Source organism: Platalea leucorodia, assembly GCF_965183815.1.
Source record: "Platalea leucorodia genome assembly, chromosome: 1".
Lineage (NCBI taxonomy): Eukaryota > Metazoa > Chordata > Aves > Pelecaniformes > Threskiornithidae > Platalea > Platalea leucorodia.
The window spans coordinates 19653786-19670711 of record NC_138823.1 but is presented as its reverse complement, the minus strand read 5'-3'; the positions used below and the strand labels follow the sequence as shown (position 1 = coordinate 19670711).

Below are 16926 nucleotides of genomic sequence, written 5' to 3'. Positions count from 1 at the left end.
TTTAAATTAAAATTAATTTAAATTTAAATTAATTTTCTCTTTCCTGTTCTACCTTCATTATTTTTCTTCTCATGTACTCAGCATTAGCAATGGCTTAATCTGTCTGTTTAGGGCTTCAGTAGTAATAGCTTTTGTCACGGCAGCATCTAACACACATTGCAAAAGCTATAGAGGGATCCCATGGAGCCTGTAACTCTGGCAGTTTCTGACATCATGTTCTAAAAGCCATAATGATGTGGCTAATTTAGGACAAAAGAGCTATGAGTTTATGAATGTTGCGTCACTGGACAGCAGTTCTTAAGCAGAGACATGTTCATCTTGGAATATTTTTCCATAATTCAACATGGTTGGATTGCATAATATATTTCATACCTCAGGCTGAAAGTTACAATTCAGAAGTCTGTAACACAGGGCCAGCTGTAAAGAGTGACATCATCAGTTATCTTTTAACTATTTTCAAGCCAATTGCCTTTTTTGGTTGTGTTGAAAAAATGTGTTTAGGACAAGTCAATTCACTGTGTTTGTTTTTTATGACAATTCCAAGAGGCTGTTATAAATTCTCTTCCAAGTTCTCCTGAGAAACTGGTTCATGCATTAGGTAGTGAAGAGTCATGCACTTCAGCCATTTCCCAGGATCAATCTCTGCTGCACAGAGTTGGAAACAGAACTGCCTTTCTGAGGCAAGCCGTTGGAAATGAAACATGTGTATCAGCTTGCAGGACCAGACAGTAATACTACATGACTTACAAGCACTTTTAGTTTTATTAAAAGCTGTACAAAGTTCGGTATAATTAGACAAAATCTTACATCTGCAGGAGTCTTGGTTTGCTTGATAAGGAAGATGATTTAAGAAGCTGTTACAAAAGCATGTTTTTTTCACATCATAACAGGCATTTTACATAATTTTAATTAGAGGAACACAACTGTAGACTTTTTAAAAGACCCAGCGTAACTTCAGGCTGTTCTGGGTTCCTCACTCTTTGGTATAAGTCCATCTCACAGGCAACTTCTTGGGGGTCTGAGAAAGACTGGCAGCAACTGATGTTTACATTGGCTGGTGTGAGACCTGCTTTTGTGACATTAGGCGGGTCCTTCCTTATCCTCACTGCCACTAAAGGGGTAGCTGGTGTCTGCAGAGCCGAAACTTAGCATAAGTAAAACAGATAATAGTGCCCCAAATACCTTTAAATAGGCTTTGTTGTTAGTGTAGAATTTGTTTGTCTCACATAGAAATCCTGTAATAGGGCAGTCTGCAAGACCCACCTGCACCAAATTTCCCTCCTCTTTTTCTGTGAGGAGGAGTGTGCATGCTCACGCTTCTCAAGCATGCCTGTGAGAGGCACACACAAAACGGGCTGTGCTCCCCCTCCTGCTGACAGTGCCATCCTCTAGCAGAAGCACCAGTCCTGTACATCGGGGTCAAGTTTTTCTCAGAAAAGGTTCTATTTCATATATCAAAACCAACAACAAAATTAATTATAACTTAATTCTTCAGCTTAGTCTTTCATTAAAATCCATTTTCTGAAGGAATTGCTTTAGTAACTGACTGCTCATCAGGGCAACCTCACTATTTACACCAAACTTAAATGCCTCATCAAACTCTTACAAACGGTGTGTGTGTGGCAGCTCTGCTTTTGTCTGGAGATGTATGTGTTTGTTTTCTAGTATTTGTGTTTAAATAAAAGGCAAAGCCATAATAATTACAAGACTTATTAAAGCTCTCAAAAAACCTAATTGACAAGAGGTTATAATGGAAAAATGCATCTCAGTCCTAGAGACATTATTGACTCCAGCCCTCCTCTTTGGTGAACGATGTTTTCAAGAGCCCAGAGCCCTGGAGACCCCTTGTCTGCAATCAGAGGTGTGACTACAGCCTGTGCTGCTCTACCGTTTCTGCAGTGAGGCTATGTGATAAGAGCACAGACAACTAAGTACCGGAGGTGTCAGCAACAGCTGCTCTAGTGCAGTTTAGGTAGTAGGCATCTCAACAGAATACGCTCTGATAGAGCTGTGTGTATGCACGTGTACCTCAATGGAGGTTTGAGAGGACAATACTGTAGAAAATGAGAAAAGCATGTCACTCATTATCAAAATAATTATAACAAGATGAGAATACTTTGTTATGTCAGAAAACAAAAATAAATGGGCATTACCTTGTAAAAGACCTCATAACTTTCTTTCCTTTTTGCTCCTTTTTGTACTCAACCATATTTGCCATGTGGCAATCCCACAATCTCAGAGTTGGCCAGCAAAACTCCTCTTCTGGGGGAAAATTGCTCAACTTACATAGTTTATATAAAATCAAGATTGAAGTGGTTTATTGGCTTGCTAACACCACATAATTAAAGTGAACAGTCAGTACAATACACAAGGTAAATCACAATATTAGACACTTGTAAAATATCAGCAAACATGAATTTCTAAACACCTTTTTAAAACTTAGCCCCAGAAGTGATAAATCCCCCCACAGCTACCAGCACACCCACCTGTCCTGGACATGGGGGTGCCCCGATGTGCTGGTCTCTGCAACCTGGCACTCCAGTATCTTGCTGTACTATCTCCAGTATGTCCCCCATCTTTCTTGTACTGGGGAACCCAGCACTGGATGCTTCACTCAGGTGTGTCTCACCAGGGCTGAGCAAAGAGGCAGGACCACCTCCCTTGACCTGCTGGCAATGCTCTCTTTGGTGTGCCCCAGGAGGCTGTTGGCTTTCTTCAAAGTGAGAATGACAAAGAACAATTTTAGTGATGTTTAAAAAGTTCTGTTGGGGTTGGACCACACTGTTCCCAACTAAAAGCTGCCCCATAGCATCTACAAACAAATATACAAGATTTTTCAGATTGTTAGTCTGCTCTGTAGTCTATGCCACTGCATTTTCACTATTATTTTTTCTTGTACTAGGGAACCAAGGTTAATGCAGGCTTGCTCTAAGTGCTGCAGCTACACTCTTTGATACCAGTTATTGAAAATACTTGGTGTTTTGAGCTAAAACCGCTGATTTTTCAGACAATGTTACTGATGTTCTAACACGTGATCCTTTCTGCCAAGTCTGCTGTGGAATGGAAATGGCAGAACAGATGTGAGGACAAGAGGTAGTTTCTTATCTTCAGTGTGATATTCTAAAGATAGCACAGTAACATCCTTAATTTGGTGCCTTAGCGGTGACTGAGCTATTTTCTGTGGTAATAAGTACATGGCATAGCTTCATGTTTTAGAGTTGTGATGTCCCATTCTGTCTGTTGCTCAGGACAAATGCTCTGGTCCTTCCGTCTGTAAGAGCTGAGAGCAGAACCAGCCTTCATCTGCAAAATGATTTGCTAGTCTCAGCCCATAATGTGATAGATAACCTTGCTGCATAAACAGCATGATTGACAAACACTTCTTGGGAAACTTTGAATTTAAAATCAAGGGGTCTGAAAATAGAAGGCAAAGCAGCTACTGGATAAAGTCTCAGCCGTGTTTTCCCATGGGCTTTTCTAGGAAACTTTATCTCCATAGCTGGTGAAAGGAGTGAATCAACTGATAGATCCCAGAACATTTCTCTCATTCTTTTGAGTCCTTCATAAAAAGCACAGGATGCAATAAAAGCACCCTTTCCCTAAAGAGAATCAATCAGCTATCTAACTGCATTTCCCTTCTCAAACAGAGATCAGATGCTGTACAAGAAAGCACAAAAGACATTACAAAACAGCCTTCCCACAATGAAAGCTTCTTCCTAATTCTCTATAATTAGAATGACTTTTGAATGAGAAACAGCCTGTACAATTTGTGCAGCCTAAGAGACTTCCTGCTCTGAGGAGCTATGAAATAATAACCTAGAGTGGGCTGCATCAAACCTTCCCCTGCAGAATTCATTTTGTCTTCTGGACATCAACAGGAGTTTTGTGATGGATTCATAGAGTATTTGGGCAGAGAGGAACACTGCGATGACACACTTTGCTCTCTGTGTAACACAGACCACGAGGCTGACCTATGAATTTTCACACCTAGACAATTTCTGGTAGAGCAAGACACACTCTTTTGGCTTCCTTCTGACCCTGGTGACAGCTGCATGTGCTGCATTGGGCCCAAATCCAAACGCTGACTAATGCCAGCTGATAAATCAGAAGAAGTTTCATGCTGAAATACTACTCGGTTTGCATCCAGGTTGGAGCTTTTGAATATTTTACTTGCTGTATTATGTTTACACCACCATTTATAGGGAATGGGAGGAAAACACACTGGTGTTTCAAAACAAGTATTATGCAATCTTTATTAAAAGGTTATTTCACCCATTCATATATCCTCAAAGGCAGTTTAAGCCTTCTATTTACATAAATACCTTATAAAATTAAATAATCCACAGTTAATAGATGTTTCTTCTTAGTGAGTATGTTGAATTCATGTCAAATGTAAATAATGATTGTACTTACTTTGCCCAAAAGAAACAAGTAATGAGAGAGATTTGTGATTTGTTTTATTTAACCTACTAGTTGAGTTATATACATACTGTGGCAATGTCAGTCTAGGACAGTGAAATTATATTAAGGAAAAGCTTTGTTTGCTAAGAATGATATTGGGCCACTGGAGAGGTAAGTGGTGGGAAACTTGACTGAAAATACCTTTGATTATTTTAATTTTGTACTTTGATTACTGCATTAGACTAAGCATCTAGTCCAACAAGTGCTAATTTTTCCTTTGGAACAAAAGATTTTGATGAAGGATTTTTCTAATAATGGGTCAGTGAAGATTATTAATTTTTTTAAAATCTGGCCCACTTGGAATACCTACTGATTTTAATGGGAGCTAAAGAAATGAGTATTTTATTATCTTTTATCATTTCTGTTTCTTCTGATATCCACTGGTGACTTGACTTGAGCACAAAAACTGCTTAGCTACACAAATAAGTTATGGGAATCAAAACACAAAGAGAAGGCATAGTTCAAAATAAGTTTGTAAATTACTTCTGTGCTGCAAAGGCTGTATTAGCTCCTGCAACTTCTAGAGGAACTGCAGAGGATGCTCTTATGGCAGCTATTTCATGACTATTTTTATACTTTGCTGCATATCTTGGATCTGCTTAGTACTTTCACCTATCTCCTGATACCCACCACGTACCTGATAGCCCTCCCCAGGGTCTAGTAACCTCTTTTTCATGCAAATGGAGTAGAAGATGGGGATAAGAAAGGGGGTCAAGATGAAGCTCATTATAGGAATGTCATCATAAATTTATTCAACATTTCACTCCCTTAGACTTCCCTTTTCAGATTTTCTTAATGTCTTTAACTTTTGTTCTTCCAATGCAAATACAAATCTTATAGTTCTTTAAAATTCAAAACACCATGGCAATTTTGGCTAAGACTTTATTACTATACATTAGCAAGGACATAAGGTTCATAGACAAGTTTTTGCATCACTGTTTTACTTTGATGGACCCATTATTCCCCTCTCACCCACCACGATCCAGTTCTGGAAGCAGATTTCAGAGCCCCTTGAGAGACTCCATATTATGAATTCTCCCTTTTATATAGAGTGATTATCTCAGTCTGTCCAAGTAAGTAAAACTCCAGCTGAGAAAGCAAATACACTATGTGGTGAATAAGAAAAAAAGAGATGCTTAATACTACATTTTTGAAGTAGTCTATTTGCTATACAAGGCTAAATAACTTAAAAGTCAAAACCAAAAATCATCCGCTCCACTGCTCCTTGTACTTGCCCTCTCTCTGCTTTTTAACCGTAACATGTCCATGACACTGCGTGCATATATGTCTCGCAAATTAACATTGATATTAGAGTCGCTGGATGAGTTCTTCGTGAGTTTCTTTAAAGCTTCACGCTGCCGAAGAGCAGCTTCTTTTATCTTCAGTGTAAAGTAACAGGCAGAAAAACGGTCGTTTATTATAGCTATTGGTAAAGCCAAAACCAGTATTCCTGATAGTATACACATAAAGGCCACTACCTTACCAATGGTAGTGTCTGGTCTAATGTCACCATAACCAACAGTTGTCATGGAAGTTGTTGCCCACCACCAAGCACCAGGTACACTCGTGAAAGTTGTGCCTGGCATGCCTTGCTCAACAAAGTACTCCACAGTGGAAAATATAGAGATTCCTACAGAGAGGAAAAGCAGCAGAAGGCCAACCTCCTCGTAGCACTGTGCAATAGTCATCCCAAGAGACCGCAAGCCTGAAAGACAAGAAATGCTGTTAGTAGGCTGATTCATGTAGCTGCCATCATAACCTTGCAAAACATCTCTTATTTGAAAGCTGACTGCCTTATGTTTTCCTTTGACTGTTAGTGAACATTCCTTAAGAAAAAGGGGTGCTGCTCTCATGTACTGGGACAACATGATTAAAAGAAATATAGATTAAAATGTTAGACTGAACCACTGACATCATCTCTGTTTCCTTAATACAGAGCATAGAAATTCTCCTCATTACTTACCGTTTGAACTACATACACATATGATTTAGAAAAACTAACCAATCTGATTTAGTAATTGGCTATAACAGAAGATCTAGTACAATTTTTAATAAGTTATCTAAATAACCATTAAAAACCATACTGAAAACACCTGCGCCCTACTTTAGGTCTGAATGTGCCAAGCTCCTATTTTCTAGCCATTGTCATGTTTTTCTCTTGGACCAAGCAACCCTTAGTTACCAAATTTGTATTCCCAGGTGCGTGCTTAGAGCCCAATTCAGTCGCTCAGTAACTTTTTCTTTGCTAAGGACTGTTTTCAATCCTTTTATAGTTGTCATAGCCTCTCTTCGACCCCTCTTTCCCCCAAAAAACCTGTCAATATATTTATCTGTAGACATCAAAACACAGTATTCCAGCAGCAGCTGCATTTGTGCCAAAACTGGAGACAGCAAAGCCTCCCAATGCAAATGTGATATTTTCCAGTTAATTCACCAATGTACTGCATCAGTCCTATTGCCCGTGAGCTGCACAGGGAGTTCGTGTGCAGCTGACCGCTCTCCGTAACACCCCACATTCCTTTTAGAGCTGCTGCCTCAAGGCTAGACTGCCTGACAAAGCAGGCAGGAAAGTAAATCCAGTAATAGTGCAATAGATAAATGTTGCACACATAAACAAAGAAGAAAGATAACAGGGTACCAACTCAGCTGAGACACATGGGAGACTGAAATTATCTTTTGAATCACAAGTGATTTTGGACTGGTTTTTAATACTGTTCTTTAAAAACGTACTCTGTTACAAATGAGAAAAGCACAATGCTTGTGAATTACCCTTCATGGGGTACACTTCTATCTAAATCAGTGTTTGCAAAATAGCTTATTGGAGCTCTGCCGCTGCTTGCAGACTTCATATGCTCATTAGGGTAACAAGCAATTCGACTTGCTTTTCTTTCCTCAGTCTCAAACTACAAGATGTTAAAATTTCTTCTTGCTTTTGGCTCTTTCTTTTCCCCTTCAGGTCTAATGGTTTTTAAAGTTTTTGTTTATGTACAGCAAACAGTGGAAGTACACACTAGAGTTTGTAGGGAGTATTTTCTTTTTCAATGTTTTTGTCTACAAACTCCAGTTAAGGACTTGCCCATATCCAGGTTTTATATTACTATGACTGTGATCTGTTGGTTAGCATGTTTATTACAATGATATAGTTTAAATCTGCAACACAAGGGGAATGCAATATATCACTGTAATCTTTTCTCTGTTATTATGACTGCCGCCACATTTTGGAAATGCACTAAGATGCAGTGTAAAAGCTGTGTGAGACAATTGCAAGGATCCAGATCAAACTCATCTTCCAAGGAAGTTACTATCATCAATTGCCCTGTAAAACTTCCAACTGAACAAGGTAGAAGAACAAGTCCTTTCAGGTGACCAAGGAAGAAGGTACTCCAATTTAAAATTACCTCTGTAGCATTTTTTTTCAAAGCATAAATGAGTACTGTAAAAGCCAGGGTCTGCCCCTTATGACGGATCCTGAGAATACTATAGCTAAAAACAGTGCAACTCTTGCATAAACAAGGTCAAAATAAGGAGGAACAGGGCAGTGACTGCTAACTCTTTGTATCACACTGATGACACATTCAGTAAAATATTTTTCCTATGGTTAATTATTCTGACTGTTAAGGAGTCTGAATTTTTTTTTAGTATTCTTAGTTCTATTATCCTCATCTAAAACAAAGGTACTGAAAAACTGCAGAAGGTGCAGAAGAGTGTAACAGAAATGATTCAGGGTCTGGAAAAACAGAGTTCAAGCTGTCTCAGTTATCAAAAAGAAAAACAGGTATTGAAGAGTTATCTTGGTTATCATAAAGGAAAATAACTACAGAACCTTTAATTTGTTAAAGTCAAAGCAAAAAACCAAACCAAACCAAAACACAACAAAAAACAGAAAACTAACCCAACCCAGAAACTACAACAGTGTCTAGACCTTGAAATGAAAAAAAAAAATTCAAATTAATTTGGTGAGGGTACATAATCACTAGAATGAATTAGCAGTGAAACGATGGTTCTCCATCTCTTCATGTCTTCAGATGAAGTCAGAAGACGTTTTTAGATGAATCTGTGAATCAGACAACTTACTGGACTCCACAGTTCATTCCTAAGTGGGAATTGGTGTATTCAAAAGAATAATATATTCTGCTATATTACATTGTAATTTTTTAAAATGTCTCTGAGCCCTAGCACACAGCCAAGCTAGGGCTGTTCCAGCACAGACACCTCAGCAAGTTTTATGACCTCCCATGAGAACTCCTTGCCAGGAGCTGTGACAGCTTGGTTACTCGTGCTGGAAGGTGCTGAGGTGCTGTAACAGAGCTGGCGTGGGGCAGGTAAGCAGCCCTAGCCGTGGGGCCCGCAGGAGGAAGAGGAGGTGTTTCTGCCATGCAGGTCAAGTTCCATCTCTCTATTGCCCAAAGGGAGTTGGCAATACAAGCTAATGTTTGGGAGCTTCAGTTTACACACAGTGCTTAAATCACCCTAAATTTTTGGCACTGAAAGTGCTGAAGTTTCACTTTTTCATGTATCCAGAGGCATCTCATCCTCACATACGCTACAGCCTTCTCACAAACATATGCCTGTTGCCATCAGAAGTAAGATGCTCACATCCTACTTCTCCTTAAGGAGTCAATCTGTAAGTGCTTCCCACAGGAGGACCAGCAAGGCTGCACACAAAATGTGGCCCCAGAAGGAAGCCAATAGCTGAGGAACATCAGAGAATGTGAAAAATGCAGGTTCAGTTCTCACCTATTCTTGCAGCCACTCAAATCCATAATTTTGGTATCTCAAAAGAGTGGTCTCACCTTCTAGCTATACATTTTCTGGACAGAGGTACTACTGATTTCTCAGTTGCTCCTTGATGAAGTATAGCACTTTGCATAAGTAAGTACACACTCACTCCAGTCTGGCTCCAGAGTTTCCCGGCATCACATCCCTCCTATTAGCTCAGTTCAGCTTTCAAAGGGGCAGAAATGATTCTTCCATTTCTTTTTGTGTCCCTTCCCCACAAAAAGGGTTAATCTGTCATTTCTTTAAAAATAAAGTGAAAAAAAGAATTGATGTTATGTTTTTTCATAACTCATTTCTGCCCCTGACAGCAGAGCCAGGCTGCTGTTGGTATCCCAGCTTTGCTATGGGTCTGCACAGTGCTAGAGAGATGCTCTCCTTGTGACTGTGATCACCTCTCCTTGGTGAAAGAGAAGCTGCTGCCTGCAGCCACGAATTTTCTTACCTCTTCTGATCTCACACTCCTCTTGCCACACAAAGCATGTAAGGAGTGCATGAAGCATTGTCTGGTCTGAGAGTGCAGGAGTCAGAGAGAAGATTTAAGCTGCCAGATCCAGGGCAAGAGAGCAGAACTGTTGCGAATGCCACGCTTAAACACTGAGATTTTTCAGGACTGCCTAGGTATGTGCAAGGAGGATGGTCTTTGTGCGTGGTACTTATGGGGTATATTAGCAGCTGTGGTTAAGGATGTGTTTAGAAGCACGTTAACAAAACTCTCTTCTGCTACACACCTCTAGTGGTCAGAAATAGGGCTTCAGATCTGCGAGTGTATGTTTCTATTTTGATTTATTAAGGCTATGTTTTGTTTCACTACCAGCATCTCCTCTGACAGAAGATTGAAACAGTGACTTTCTACATTTAAATTATGCAGATTTGATTTAGTGTTCTGGGCCTAAGTGGGCAGCGACTCTTAACTACCAAAGAAGCAAGCACAGTGACAGCTCTGGATGGTTTAAGTAGACACATATGTTGCTTCGTGTATTTTGAAACTGGTACTTTGGTTCTAGTAGAAAGATGACAGCTCACTTTTGAATTAGGAGACTAGATTTTGATATAATTAATTCACTTCTACCTAACATGGAATTACTAAACTCTTAATGGCACTCAATATTGTGATATAAACTGTGGTAAAGTTTTAAAGAATTTAAGAATAAATAGACACAAAAGTTTAGACGATCCCTGAAAGTTAATATACCTGAAGTTAACAGTTTTTATAGAAGTGTCTGAAACATCTGGTTTCAAGTTGACAGAAAGAGCCTTAGAACTGAGTTTCATGGATTCATTCTGTAACAGTAAAATGCGATAAACTGGAAACTTTATAACTAGAATGAACATACTTTTGGATCAATATTTTGTTATTCAGCACAAAAGTGCCTTGATGAGTTCAAATCTTTTTCTTATTTTCAAAATACAATTACAGAGGAATGCACTCACATTACAGCTACCATCAAAAGTGGGTAGCAGCGTTTCTTGCAAAAAAAAACCACCAAACCCTGCAAAAATTAAAATGAAGCAAAACAAACTCATTGACAGACTGAATCATTGTAAGCTTCCTTTCAACTGCTTTCTAAGGGACAGTTATGCATCAATATAGGCATAATCTGGGGTAGGCGAGTAAGATTAAGATACTTCCCAAATCACTATGATTATGCTCAGTAGCATTAAAGCTACTCCCTGCCATTGGCAGGCAGGTTCACTGCCCTTCAGTGGGAACAAAAATAGAGAGACACATTCTGCTGCTGCAAGCACACTGTAACGCCTGCTGGAGTAGGGCCAGTTCATAAAGAGGGTGGAGATGGCTCTCCAAGAAAGAGAAGCATCAACCCATTCCTGCTCCGTGGCAGGAAATCCTGGAGGGGTATGTTGAGTGCCATGTAGGAACAACCATCGCCCTCTTCAGAACAGGCTAATATTGCAGGACAGAGACCATGATTTACTATTAGGATCCGAGTCTTCAAAGCTCCAGGTGTTGGCTGAACATTTCTCCTGTCAAATTCAGTGCCATATTAAGCACTGATTTAAGTGGGAACATAATCAAATCACTTCAAAAATGCCAAGCACTGGACAACACCATGGCAGGGAGAGGGTGTGGTGGGAGCACAGCTTTTACTCTTTCATATATCCAGGCAGGCACATCTCATGAAGTAGTAATAAAAATCAGGTAAACACAAGGGGAAACACAACACCTTCCAATCATTTCCAGCTTCCCCTGATAAATTCCCACTGGAAAATGTTACCTTTTATGCCTTCCCTTCACTACTCAGAAAGAGTGAACAAAAACGTTTTCAGAAATGCACTTCACCTTCCACCCTACCCCTGCTTGCTGTTCATCCATGTCTGCTGACCTGACAGAAGTGCTTGCACACCAAGGGACCCACTCTGATGCCTGAACACTGACTGAACCTGACACTGCTGCTCTGAGCTGCACCGAGGTTCATTCAGTAAACAGCCCCCAGCTGTGCTCCGCATATCACATAGATACCAGTGTGTTCAACAGGGCCAGAGAGCCCCTCAACTCACTGCCTGGTATGATTCAGTTTTAACAGTTTTCTTGAAACATGCTCTATCCTGGTTGTTTTCAGAACCTAGGATGTAGACAAAATCATGATATATTTCTTTGCATATAGTTCTTAACAAAACAAATTGTTACAGGTAATACAAGCTGTCATTAATGGGCTTTTGATAATACAAAAAGTGTGGGTCAATGATCTCTGCTTCTTCTCTTGCTTCATCCCTAACGAAATCAACTCAAATATATGTTTTTTTTTAAATTTATGACATTATGAATGACTGGTGGATGATTCACAGTATGCAACTTTGGGGCCTGTTTTTTGTAAATATTCTGTGCGAACAATATACACTGGCTTTATGAAGAACTAAAATTTATTGGAGAAGTCCCCTGCCACTCAGTTACCAAAGTCCAAAAGCAAGATTTTCACAAGCCTTTACTGCTAACATTAGATTGGGTAAAAAGGTTAGGCGGAAATGCACACAAACTGGGGACTGTGCCCAGGAACAACTGTTGTAGGCAGCAAAACCGAGAAGTACCACTGCCATGGCCAAAAGTACCTGTTGAATGTCTTCCCAGCTTCAGCATCCGCAGGGCCCTGAGCAGTCTCAGCACTTGGACAATGCGCCCCACGTTCTCCAGTTCTTGGGAGCTCTCCCCACCACACAGGCTCTCCACCAGCAGGGTGATGTAGAAAGGTAAAATAGCAAGGAGGTCTATGATGTTTGCCACACTCCTTAGGAAGCGACACCGATCCCGTGCACACAGGAACCTCAGAACAAACTCCACAGTGAACCATGCAATGCACAGGTACTCTAGGGCATCCAGTAGCGGTGGTGCCAGCCAGCTTAGCTCTACCGAAATCAAAGCCATGTTGGCAATGGACACAACAACAAAAGCCATGGACAGAGTGCCGAAAGTCCTGGCCGCTGCAGAGGAGCCAGGCTTTTCCAAAACTTCCCAAAGTTTCTGTCTGACACTGGGACAGAGGCTACCAGAAAAGTCCTCTTCCTCATCTTGGGCATCCAGTTCTTCTGCATCTTTCTTGATGTCTAAGGCTTCACTCAGCTCCTTCCTCCTGAAGTACCTGCCCAGAAACCCCGCCAAAGAGATTTTTAATACCAATATGCATATGTTTTTTCTTATCCTCTACCACGTAAGGCATAAGAATACACATTAAGTATACCTTACTCAGAAAACCCTGATGTCAAGCATATGGTTGATGATTTCATAAATGGAGACCCTGCAGCATGTTCCCATTGACCTGATATTTCTATTCCCTCATTTCATACCAGTGACAGTACGTGCAGAGTAATTTTTTTCTGATAGCATGCTATTTATATGGATCATGTTGACTACGGTAGGATTTGCTGCATGACTAACATGCATTCTTGTAAGCAATCCTGCCACAACCAGACCCTCTGTTTCTAAATTGTCCTCAATTTTATTAATTATATTGCATTTTTATTACATTGCTGTGTATCTGTAATTCTAAAAGGGAAGGCATAATAAAAGCCATGCAGTTCATGGATGAAGTTCTGATCAATACACACCAAGATGACAGGTTATCTTACTTTCTTTAAATACATGGGTCCTCACACAACAAAGTGCACAAGCATCTGTGCTGAGTAAAACTTACAGATTGTAAATGCATAGTTGAGTGTTTTGTTAGAGCAAGAGTATATTTACAGAACAATTTAATGAAACAAAACCATTCCTAAAGTACACACAAAAACCCCCTTTTCTTTCATATCTATATTTCTTGACTGCTGCAAATCTCAAGCCTTAGACCAAGGGGCTATGCAATATTGCCTTTATTTGATACACAGTTACTCCTCCATATGCCAAAGAGGTCTGTAGCTCCTTCTACCACCAAAGAAGTAGCAGGGAAGGAAGAAAGGGATGAAAACTAGGATCCAACTCTGTCAGCTGCAGAACTGGACCATGCTAGGGTAGGATAACTCTAGTATCCTTTTGAAGTGGGGTTGCTTCTTTGTTTCTTTCTAATAATTTTGCTTTAGATAAATAGCAGTTATACTCTTTAGAGAATTCATTTCTTCAATACTAACAAACAAACCAGTAACACTAAAAATGGTGGCAAAAAAATAAAATTAACTGCAAACAGAATTAACAGACATGTCCTGGGGGTGGTTCAGTCGAAACCTACCTCGTTCCTAACCTGCCTGTTACTATTTGTCTCCAGTGAGCCATGTTGCTGCCCCCTCCCTGTAAGCTGCTACATCCATGTGCGATGCTTCCCATCACAGCTCCTCCTGGAGCCATGCCACCCACACTCAGCCTGGCAGGTGACCACCCCCCCTTCTGCCTCTCCAGCTTGGATCTGGAAATCCTCCAGAATGAAAAGTGCGGGCTGGGGAGGCTCCAAACCCTCCCGGCACCATGCCTGACTCCACATCCAATCCCTCTAACTAGGATAACCCCAGATTGGATGACTGAAAGGACATCTCTTCTTTCACAACCTTTGTCATCTCCAGCATTGTCCCTTTCAAACATTTTGAGCTTCCGGGGCCAGTCCGAAACTGGTACAGGACAATCCAGATCCTGCTCCTGTTAGGGTCTCACTGTCTTGCCCCCCCTGCCAACCTGTCCCTCAGCAAAGGTCAACAGTGACCTAACCCAACGCATCTCCTCCCATTTCCTACACACATCCACCTCCAGAGTAGGATTCAGGGCTGAACTCGTGCAGCTTTGAGCATACTTCTTCCAATGCTCTACTACCTCACCTACTCCCACTGCTGGATCTCTCACCTGAGCGTCCCTGCATACAAGTCAATGCTGAGCTCACCCAGCCCACAATCCTGCATGCCACATCTTGCCACAACTCACCGGTCTCTGCAGCAGGAATCAATGCTGAGCTCATCCAAACCCCAGTACTGGATCTCTTGCAGGAAGGAGAGTGCACAAAGCTGCTCCATCACATGCAGCCTCCCTGTCTGGTAGTAATTCAGGATGTAGTGAAATGCCTGTGAGCTCCGGTCAAAGAAATATTCATTCTCCACAAGGTTGGCATCATCACAAAGCTCAAGGAGGCCAGACGCCACATCCCGGGCAGCAGAGACCACTACGGCCAGTTTGCCAAGACGGGTGTCAGGGTAGCAAGACAAAGTTTGCTGCGACATCACAAAGCGGCTGCCTCCTACATTGATAGTAAAGCAGTCCAAGGAGGGAATGACCTTCTGGAGCAGGGGCCCCTGCTCTTCCTCACTGGAGAAAACACTGGACTCCAGGGAGCCTAGGGATGTGCTACTCCCTGGTTCCTCCAGGGATGCTTGGGAAGAAAGAGACATGCAGCAGGGAGGCGACTTCATCCTGTAGCTGCCAGCAGCAGCCCACACTCTCCTGGATCGAAAACACAACAAAGCTGCAGAGAAGACTGCCCCGCCGGGGGGGTGGCCGGGCCAAACTAGAAATGTATCACTTTGCTTTGGCTACCGTCCCAGGGACACCTCACCGTCCCCGCTTCCTCCGAGCGATGCCTCCATCTGAGGGGCAGGTCAGGCGGGGTGCTGAACAGCCCAGCGCTGCCTACACCTGTGAGGATACAGAAGGAACAACGGTACCTGGGGCGGCTTCACCTCCTGCTGTCCGCGCCGGCAGCCGTCGGGAAGCGCCCGGCACCATCCGCCCGCGACGGCCCCTCCGCTTCAGCCTTCAGCCCCAACCGCTGGGTCCAGGCTGGAGGAAACCGACCAGGACAACACAACACGGAACACCGGCTTCAGCGGCTCTCCGGGCAGCCCGGGGCGGCCCCCACAGCATCCCGAGGGGCTGCGCCGCTGCCCGGCCGCGCCCCGCGCCCGCCCCGGCCCCACAGCTCCGTCCTCGGCCCCGGGGCACCCTCCCCTGCTCGCCCCGCGGCTGCCCCGCCATCGCACTTCGCCCGGAGCCGCTGCCGCAGTTGGCCCCTCGCCCCCCGCCGCCGCTGGGGCGGCCGCCGCGGACCGGGCGTCTCGGCGCGGCTGCCGGCCCCTCGGCCAGCCCGGCCGCCGCCGCCCCGCCTTACCTGCCCGCCGCCCGGCTGTGCCGCCCGCGGCTGGGCGCCGGCTGCCGCCGTCCCCTCGCAGGCAGCCTCTGCCCGCTCCCCCGGCTCCAAACTTCGGGGCAGCGCGGGCGCGCCTCCATGGCGGGTCATGTGCTGCGGGGGGCAGGCGGCAGCGGGGGGGCTGCGGGGACGCGGGGCGGGCCGGGCCGGGCCGCCGCCCTCCCCGCCGCGGGGCCGAGCCGCCACCGCCCCCGGCCCGCCCCGCCCCGCCCCTGCCCCCCCGGGCCCCGGCGGCGGCGAGCGCGGTGCCTGGGGCGGGAGTGCGGGAGTGCGGGGCCCGCTGGCTGCCGGCCTCCGCGCTCCGGGGGCTTCCTCCAGCGACAAACCAGACCTGCAAACTTCTCCGAGCAAGTTCACAGAGCGGTTTTGAAGCCACCCCCCCTTTAATATACGTAAACCCAAACATGTTTCTAAATAGGTAATGTATCCCCACTTATGCTACTCCCACGACCACAACTCTGAAGTCACTCAAGTAAAACAGTCATTGTAAAGGCCAGTCGATGTACGTGAAAGAGCCTATTTTAACTTAGCTGCAGTCACTGTTTTCTAAAATACTCTGGAATATCTTTGGCACCGTCCTGTGCTGACTTAGTAGCTCCTCAGTAAAACCGTGCAAGAGTTAGCTTCACCCTGCTTACCACTTTTCCTCTTCTCCTATGAAACAGTTACTTCTGACAAATCTAAAATACTCTCTTTTGCAAATTTGTGTTTTCTGCCGCCTCTTACTCCTCACCAGGGCGGGCGGCTGCCTGCGTTGAGATGGAGCCTGCCAGGAGGGGAAATTCTGTAGCATGCAAAACGTGGCTTTGTGTGTTGTGCCACCAGTGTTGTGTGTTGGGCCACTGGCTTTTGATTACCCATCACTTGTTGTGTACACCTGCCTCCAGTCATGCACCTTTCTCACATTTATTTCACAGACGTCTCATAACAGTTCATCTTTTGGATAGCAGTAATCTTCTGTAATCTTCTGCTCCGGGTGACTGTTGGCAAAAGTGTTCACCGATTGGAGAGAATCTGGAGGAGAACAGCCAGGGTGGGGTTTGGAAGTCATGGCCCAAGAAGAAAAGGAAGGGTGGGATAGCTATGGTGGAGGGGAATGGGCATTATAGCAGCCTTC

General features: G+C 43.6%; 1 protein-coding gene across 1 annotated transcript; it reads right to left on the bottom strand.

Annotated features, from left to right (window-relative positions):
* Positions 1–5654: 5654 nt before the first annotated feature.
* KCNV1 (potassium voltage-gated channel modifier subfamily V member 1) lies at positions 5655–15075 on the bottom strand (the record flags this gene model as incomplete). Its single annotated transcript, XM_082311475.1, has 3 exons — positions 5655–6166; positions 12307–12833; positions 14594–15075. 3 exons carry the CDS (start codon positions 15073–15075, stop codon positions 5655–5657), a joined length of 1521 nt encoding a protein of 506 aa, XP_082167601.1.
* Positions 15076–16926: the final 1851 nt, after the last annotated feature.